The following is an 8670-nucleotide window of genomic DNA, read 5'->3' as shown; positions in this document are numbered from 1 at the left end:
CTAGCTTTAAAACCCAAAAAGTCAGAAGGATCGTGAGGTCCCGCTTTCACGGTCTGTACTCATACTGAAAATCAAGATCAAGTGAGCTTTTGCCCTTCTACTCCACAGGAGGTTTCTGTCCTCCCTGAGCTCACGTCAGGACACCTGCGTTACCGTTTGACAGGTGTACTGCCCCAGTCACACTCCCCACCTACCACTGTCCCCGGAGCGGGTCGCCTGTGGTGTCCTGTGTTGCACTGTACAACACAGAAGTCCGGCCAGTGCAGCTGGAGAGACTCTGTAGTTCAGGCAAAGATATTTTCTGACCTAAGGCAAATGTTGAAAAACGTCTCGTGTGGTGTGAACAAACATATCATGTGAGAAAGGTCCGTGTCCAGCTTGGTCCTCTCACTGAGAAGCTGTGGCAGAAACTTGTTTCAATGAGAGAGAGAGAGCTAGATGGGATTTTACTATTCATGGTTTACATTTAGGATACATGTCAAGACAAGCAGATTTGGATCTGACCACGCAATGTTTATAGAATTTTATACTACTGTTTCATTTCACTGTGTTCATAAATTAGATGAGAGCAAAAGCATCAACCTGCATGAAGTAAAGAAAAAGTTTGGGAAAAAGTTGGGAAAGTTTTGGTTTATTCAGATTTTTTGGGCATTATCAGTCTTGTTCCAAGTCATAATATCTCCTTTCTAGTCAAAACAAATGTCTTTACACTTAAAAAAAAAAAAAAAAACATTCTCAAGAAAAAAGGATAACAATAACAAGTCATAGCAAGTTTTGTTGTTATTGCTTGTAATAATATAAAAAACTTGCTCCATGGACCAATTTTTCTACTTATTTCAAGTAAAAAGTTGAATTTTTTTTTTTTTTTTGTCAAATGATAAGTTTGACTGGAAATGAGACATTTTGGCTTGGGATCAATATTTCTGGTAACATTCTGAGTTCTTGCAGTTCCCACTCACACACAGACATGTCCGTCTGTGACCATGTTGTGACTGGAGCAGCCGTCATTCTTGGTGTTGTGTTTTGTTCGTATCGTGAGTTAGCGCAGCTTCAGTTTTGAAAGTTTGGATGTGGTGTCACTAGTGCCTTTCATGATGCTGTTGCTCAGCTTGCTCCACTTCTGAGGGGAACAGCTTCGATGGAGTTAAGCTTCATTTAGTGTGAGAGGAACCCGTAGCTCAGCTCACTACACTTTCCAAGCAGCTTGGCCAACACTGCTTTTCAGTCATTCTGTTGGAATTTTATCTTGTAAATCATGAAAATCAAAAATCCAGTTGGGATGGGTTTTTCCCAATGATCACATTTCACATAAGGATTTCTTCACAATATTGTACGTCAGCAGTCGCGTTCAATTACAACTCAGTCACGTCAACTAGAAAAGAGTAAAACCCATTGGATTCACATCAACATTTTATTTCCATTTCTTGAAAGTTGACTTGTGTGACAGACCACAAACTGAACTGTTCCTGAAGCACAATCTAAACAATGTCTGAATCAGTAATGTATCCTTCAAACTGGATGATTTCTTGTGATATAGGCTTCACATCTTTCAGTCTTTCATGATTTTACCCATTTCTGAGTATTCCGCTGGTGCAGAATTACAATAAATACACCTTTTCCCACGTTTCACAAGAATAGGACTTTTCACCTGTCTGAGTTTCAATGTGGACCAACAAATTACTCTGTCGACTGAAACTTTTTCCATGTTTCACAAGAATAAGGCTTCTCGCGTGTGAGTTGTCATGTGAACCTTCAAATGACTCTGATGAATGAAACTTTAGCCACATGTTTCACAAGAATGAGGCTTCTCACCGGTGTGAATTCTCATGTGGCACAACAAATGACTCTGTCGGACGAAACTTTTACCACATGTTCCACAAGAAAAAGGCTTCTCACCTGTGTGAATCTTGAAGTGGCGCAACAAATTAGCCTGATCACTGAACCTTTGGCCACATGTTTCACAAGAATAAGGCTTCTCACCTGTGTGAGTTCCCATGTGAACTTTCAAATCACGCCGTTGACTGAACCTTTTGCCACATGTTTCACAAGAATGAGGCTTCTCCCCCGTGTGAATTCTCATGTGGATCCTCAAAGCACTCTGTCGACTGAACTTTTTGCCACATGTTTCACAAGAATGAGGCTTTTCACCTGTGTGAATTTTCATGTGGATCTTCAAAGAACATTGTTGACTGAAACTTTTGCCACAAGTATCACAAGAATGAGGCTTCTCACCTGTGTGAATTCTCATGTGGCGCAACAAATTATTCTGTTGACTGAACCTTCTGCCACATGTTTCACAAGAATGAGGCTTCTCACCTGTGTGACTTCTCATGTGGGAATTCAAATGAAACAGTTGACTGAAACTTTTGCCACAAGTTTCACAAGAATGAAGCTTCTCACCTGTGTGAGTTGTCATGTGGATCTTCAAATCACGCCCCTGACTGTACCTTTTGCCACATGTTTCACAAGAATGAGGCTTTTCACCTGTGTGAATTGCCATGTGGATCTTCAAAGCACTCTGTCGACTGAACCTTTTGCCACAAGTTTCACAAGAATGAAGCTTCTCACCTGTGTGAATTCGCTTGTGGGCCTTCAAATAACACCATTGACTGAACCTTTTGCCACATGTTTGACAAGAATGAGGCTTCTCACCTGTGTGAGTTCTCATGTGGCGCAACAAATTACTCTGTCGACTGAACTTTTTGCCACATGTTTCACAAGAATGAAGTTTCTCACCTGTGTGAATTGTCATGTGAACCTTCAAATGACTCTGTCGACTGAACCTTTTGCCACAAGTTTGACAAGAATGAGGCTTCTCACCTGTGTGAATTCTCATGTGGCGCAACAAATTAGCCTGTCGACTGAACTTTTTGCCACATGTTTCACAAGAATGAGGCTTTTCACGTGTGTGACTTCTCTTGTGGACCGGTTGCCCGAAACTTTTGCCACATGTTTCATAAACTATCTTCTCATCAGTGACCTTTCTGACCTTCTGACATAACTGATGCTCTTTATAGTCAGTTTTCTCACACGTTTCTTCACATTCAGCCTGCTTCTCTGAAACATGAAAGATGTTCACACTGTTTCTATGAAACACCTTGAGTTTTTTCTGCTTTGCATTTGGAGTTGATTCTGAGTCCAGGTGTCTTTTCTCATGGTGGACTTCAGAGTCCTGAGAGAGGAACCGCTCAGTCTCTGGTACTTCTGGTTCACTCAGGTCACTGTGATCCTCAACAGAAGGACCCTTCAAGGTTTCACTTTCAAACTTCAGAATAAATTGTTCTCCCTTCTGGCTGCTACTGAGTTCCTCGTGTTCCTCAATCTGTGAGGACTTTGGTTCCTCCTGCTCCTCCTTAAACTGATGAAGTCGTGCTTCTTCTTCTCTGATGTGTGGAGGTTCCGTTTCATCTTGTTCTTCTTTGATATGCGAAGGTTCTCCTTCTTCTTTGTTGATCTGTGGAGGTTCTGTTTCTTCCTCTTTGATCTGTGGAGGTTCTGACTCGCCCTGTTCTAGACAGTAGTGTGGTTCCTGTTTGAAGAGCTGCTCCTCTCTGCACTCATGGTCCTGTTGGAGCTCTGCAAGGAAACAAAAGCAGGAGATAAAAGAGGATCTCATTATGAGAGCAACATTAACTCTACAGTCCACCTTAAAGGAATACTCCGAAGACTTTGGACCCACGCCCTATCCCGATCATTTACAAGTGAGATAAGCTCATAAATACCTTTTTTTGTGTTCGTTCGTCCAGTGCCTGGCTAACAGCTGTTAGAATCGTAGTTAGCTTTGCTCAACTACGGCAGGTGAAGTGGAGACAGAACCAGACTGAGAAAGTGGACAAAATACTCCTTCCAGTGGTCCAGGGGACGGCGTATTAGCACGCGAAGTAAATCCGAATGGTTATAAAGCATTTTAAAAGATGTGTTTTCTTTTCAATCCCTTAAAATAATGTTTTGATACACACAGACGTGTGCATGCGCAGTGCTCCGCGGAAGGATATACTGGAGCACAGCAGTAGAAGCCATAGACTCAGCCGCTGTGCGCCTGGTATATCCTTCCGCAGCGCACTATGCTTGTGCAGATCTGTGTGTGTCAAAACGCTATTTTAAGGGATTGAAAAGAAAACACGTCTTTTAAAATGCTTTATAACCATTCGGATTTACTTCACGTGCTAATACGCCGTCCCCTGGACCACTGGAAGGAGTATTTTGTCCACTTTCTCAGTCTGGCTCTGTCTCCACTTCACCTGCCGTAGTTGAGCTAAGCTAACTACGATGCTAACAGCTGTTAGCCAGGCACTGGACGAACGAACACAAAATAGGTATTTATGAGCTTATCTCACTTTGTAAATGATAGGGATAGGGCGTGGGTCCAAAATCTTCAGAGTATTCTTTTAAAGGGATACTTCAGCATTTTGGCAAATTGGCCCATTTAGCGCAATTCCTTAGTCATTTCGAACAGCATACTTACTTTTTTGTGAGGGCGAGCTGTTGTTTATTCATTCAGAGGTGAGTCGGGGAAGGTTTTCGGGACGGCCACAATGGAAGGGGATGGTATTTTTGTTCCCCCTCGCCAAAGTCATCAAATACAAACTCCAACAACCCCAAAACACTTTGGTGGACACGTTATAATCCGCATATTCACTACGATGTGGAACACCAACAAATAATATTGTAGCGTTACGACACTGAAGCAAATACTGGGACAGGGCTGTCGCGGTAAACCGGTACCGACGATAATCATGGTATTAAAAAAATGAAATTTCAATATCGTGTTCAAAATGCGCACATGATAATATCGTAAAGAGGATCTAGTGCCACTTGAAATGTGTTGAAGTGTATTTTCAAAATCCGCTCCTGTTCTTCCGCCCTGCTTCGTCTCCCTCCTGCAGCACCTCCCCCCTCCCCCTCCCCTCACATGTAAACACAGCAGAGCAGCGGTAGCGGCATGGCTCCTAGCGTGGCTCCCGGTTAGCGAGCGTCACGAGTGAATTAAATATGTCGGCGGTGGCCGACAACGACAGCGAGACGCTCTATCCTAACCCGAAAAAAGTGTGTTTAGCAACACTGACTGCACGTTGATGCAAGCCGGGTAGTAGTGGGGCCCCATTAGGTAGGTTCCAGACGTGTCATTGTAATGTGTCCAGGGGGGTTTCAAGTTGTGTCGCTAATATCCGCCGTCTTCTCCGCCGGCCCCCTTCTAGCAACTAACCGATGAGTAATCGGAAAAGGGCCCCATGCGGTGGATTTTCGACACCTTGTCGTTGCAGTGTCTAGTGTCGCGCCTTAAATTTGTCATTGAAATTGACTGATGCCAGCCGTTCCTCGGGACCCCCTTCAGCTCGGGGACCTAGCCAGTAGCAGCGCCTCTGGCTGGAGAGAAGCAGCTGCTGCTCATTCCGCCTCGGATTTAAACAAACAAAAATTCTCGGCAGTGTGGTGGTGGTGCAGGATTTCAGCCCAACAGGGCCCGCGGGTTTTCATAACCCACCAACCCTATGCAAATTACCCCTCTGCTGTGGATCCTCTGTTAATCAGTTCATCAGATTTTAATTAGTTGAGTGTAACTCCACTTTTGGTATGCAGTTGTACAGTTACTGTTCTCATATTGTTTCAATACCTCATTTGACAGGTATTCTGAATGTAATTCATCTGGGAAAAGAGAGAAAACAAACAAAAATAAAATTAAAGATGAATCTGAACGTTTGTACCATCATTAGTTACATTTTTGCTGATATCGTGATAATATTGTTATTGTGATATTTTTTGCCCATGATAATCGTGAAGAGAAAATTTGATATCGTGACAGCCCTATACTGGGAACTACTTTTTCTTTTGAAATCACTGCGCCCAGATGCCATATTTATTAGTAAGTAGTTCCGTCTTAGCAATCTTCCCATAAACAACTCAATCTCGTAATTTTGCATGAATATTTCACAGCGTAGTGAATGTGTGGATTATAACATGTCCACCAAAGTGTTTTGGGGTTGTTGGATTGTGTATTTGATGAGTTTGACGAGGGGGAACAAAAATACCATTCACTTCCATTGTGTCCGTCCCGAAAACCTTCCCCGACTCACCTCTGGATAAACAACAGCTCGCCCGCACAAAAAAAGCAAGTATGCTGTTCCAAATGACTAAGGAATTGTGCTAAATGGGCCAATTTGCCAAAATGTTGAAGTATCCCTTTAAAAAAATGTTACTCCAGCACTCAGACTGAAAACTTTCATTCAAAATTCAAAAACACAGTTCAGTCCCATTGTTACTTATTGATCATCTTCAGCTGCTGATTGATTACTTATCTGGATGAACTGTGTTCAGGCAGTGTATTCACTCACCTGCAACATTCTGCTAACTGTTTACTCCACTAGCTGAGGTGGACGGATAATGAGACATCCTGCTTTGAAATGTTGTCAGGAAATGCCTCTTCAAACAACATCAACCTCTGCAACTTTACTGGGCAGACCAGTGAGGGCAAAGGTCGTCCTGCTTCCATCAAGCACGCCTGCTCACAGCGTCTCCATACCTGTTCTGTGCAACTTGATCTGGGGATTCCAGTTGATTTGCAGCATTCTGCGTTGACGACCGATCTCCTCCTCGTACTGAAGCACAGTTTGTTGAAACAGGGTGAATATTTCCTCAGCAGCAGCAGCTAGTCTCTGGGTGCTCCAGTCTCTCACAGAGTGGTGGGAATCGTCTCCTTCACCATCAGTAACAGTCGCCCCAACAAGTTCCTCCCCCTCTTTAATGTGTGGAGCTTCATGTTCCTCCTGCTCCACACTGCAGCTCGTCCTCTGCTTACCCATGTGTTGCTGTGGACTCTCTGGAGGGAAACCAGACAAAAGTCCCTGATGTGATGGATGTTAAAGTTTTACAGTGACGGCTGGATGAAACAGGACAGGATACACTGAAAATACAAGCATTCAATCACAACAAAACCTGCTCTGCTAAAACTGACAGTACCTGCGGGCTTTAAAGGATAAATGTGAGAACTGTCTGAACGCAACATGACTTTCTCTGAGCTCTGAAACTTTTGCGGGAAGTTTCCAAAATGATGTTTCACACTTTTTTCTGAGCAACACTTGAACGCATCATTACTCGACACGATTTACTGAAATGTGTTTGCAAACAGCTCAAACAGCGTTTCCTCTGTTTCTGATCCAGATGCGTTTTAATCCTGAAGCTTTCTGTTACTTCACTGTGAACTGCAGCCTCGTTTCTGTCTGCAAGCTTTAAAATCAATGGAACGATCCTCCAGGAGCCACATTCATGTGTTCATTCTCACGTTTCAATACCTGTTCTGTGTAACTTGACTTGATGTTTCCACTCGATTTCCAGCAGTTTTCTCTGTCGATCAATCTCCTCCTCGAACTGGACGATAGTTTGTTGAAACGCGGTGAATATTTCTCCAGCAGAAGCAGTTAGTCGCTGCTTGATAAACTCTCTCAAAGCCTGAACTCGACTCATTGTTGCTGCAGGAGATGAACTCTTTCCTCCGAGAGACACAGCAGCACAGCCGCCATGACTTCTTCTTCTCTCACTGATGTAGAGGATCACAAACAGCGTTCAGCTTCATCCTGACTCCTGCTGGACACAGGAGGAACTGCAGCTCATCCGCTGTTCCTCAGTCATTGGAGCTCTTCATGAAATGAACAAGTCATTCTTTTTCTCTTTTTTGATTTTTTTTTTTAACAACTGTCTATTTAATGATCATAATCTGTCAGGCATCATCAAGTAATTAAAATATAGACAAAGCCTGGAATGTCTCATCAGTTGTACATTTTCCAGACGCTTGGAATAATTTAGGGAAACATCACCACTTGATGACAGAGTTTGAAACAGATGAAGAATGTAAATCTTATCCACCCTGCTCCCTAAAAAAAAAAAAAAAAAAAATTAGAAACTGAATGATTTTGGAAGTTTTATGTGTATCTGATCTCATTAAAATTGGTTTCCTGCTTCACAGCACATTCAACACATTTCAACACTTTTCAGCAGCAGAGATGGAACTATTTCAGACTTCATTTTGACTAATTCTGTTGGAGAACCAGTTGGATTTGAGAAATTGATTATTTAGAATGTGTAGTTTCTAATGTTGGGTGAAGTAATCTTGGTCATGTGTTGAGAGGATTTTTTTTTTTTTTTTGGAGGAATGTTATGGCCCTGGAGCCGTCTTGTGTCTGAGTGCTCTCCTGCTCTGCACCTCACCTCCCTGGTTCCGATCAGCCATGCCAGGTGCAACCAATCAGCCACAGCATAAGAAGCTGGAGCTGCTGCCAGTGTGTGGTGGACTCCGATCTCCAGCAGTAGCACGTCCTGATCCAGCTTTGTACTGCCAGTTGTTCCCCTTTTGTTAATCGCCTCTCTGGTTTCTTTTTCCATTTTTGTTTTGTAAATAACCTCTACTTTTTTGGTGCACCACATCACCCAGCTCCGCTGCCTCTCCTTTTGCAACCTCCTGACCCGGATCTGACAACAGCCGATCGTGCCCTCGGCACGTAACAAGGAAGCTGTTTTGGAAAATAGGGTTGAAGTTGGAAGAACTTTCCAAACTCATTGGTGGGCAGTGAGGGAGGCCTCTTTGTTGTCTTATCATTTTTGTGACATTTATTTAATGGATGTAAACTGTTGTTCTCATGGCTATAAGCTAACTGTCGCCCAGCGCCACAGCGTGCG

At 43.1% G+C, this 8670-nt stretch overlaps 1 protein-coding gene across 1 annotated transcript; it reads right to left on the bottom strand.

The window, feature by feature from the left end:
• Positions 1–1613: 1613 nt before the first annotated feature.
• LOC115383422 (zinc finger protein OZF-like) lies at positions 1614–8224 on the bottom strand. Its single transcript, XM_030085602.1, has 5 exons — positions 8203–8224; positions 6675–6817; positions 6521–6596; positions 2448–3057; positions 1614–2363 (listed from the first exon to the last, which is right to left on the bottom strand). The coding sequence occupies exons 1-5, from the start codon at positions 8222–8224 to the stop codon at positions 1778–1780; spliced, it is 1437 nt and encodes a 478-aa protein (XP_029941462.1). The 3' UTR covers positions 1614–1777.
• Between the last annotated feature and the right edge of the window lie 446 nt (positions 8225–8670).

Source organism: Salarias fasciatus (genome assembly GCF_902148845.1).
Source record: "Salarias fasciatus chromosome 7 unlocalized genomic scaffold, fSalaFa1.1 super_scaffold_4, whole genome shotgun sequence".
Classification (NCBI taxonomy): domain Eukaryota; kingdom Metazoa; phylum Chordata; class Actinopteri; order Blenniiformes; family Blenniidae; genus Salarias; species Salarias fasciatus.
Note: the sequence above shows the minus strand (reverse complement) of the source record. Positions and strands in the feature narration are given on the sequence as shown.

What these genes read in the sequence shown, in the direction of transcription:
- LOC115383422 (XM_030085602.1), bottom strand. Translation starts at nt 8,224, where the DNA reads ATGGCTGATCGGAACCAGGGAG. An exon ending in GGCTGATCGGAACCAGGGAG is followed by an intron (nt 6,818 to 8,202) that starts GTGAGGTGCAGA and finishes GTTTCCCTCCAG; the next exon opens with AGAGTCCACAGCAACACATG. An exon ending in TGTGAAACATGTGGCAAAAG is followed by an intron (nt 2,364 to 2,447) that starts GTACAGTCAGGG and finishes TTGTGGCAAAAG; the next exon opens with TTTCAGTCAACTGTTTCATT.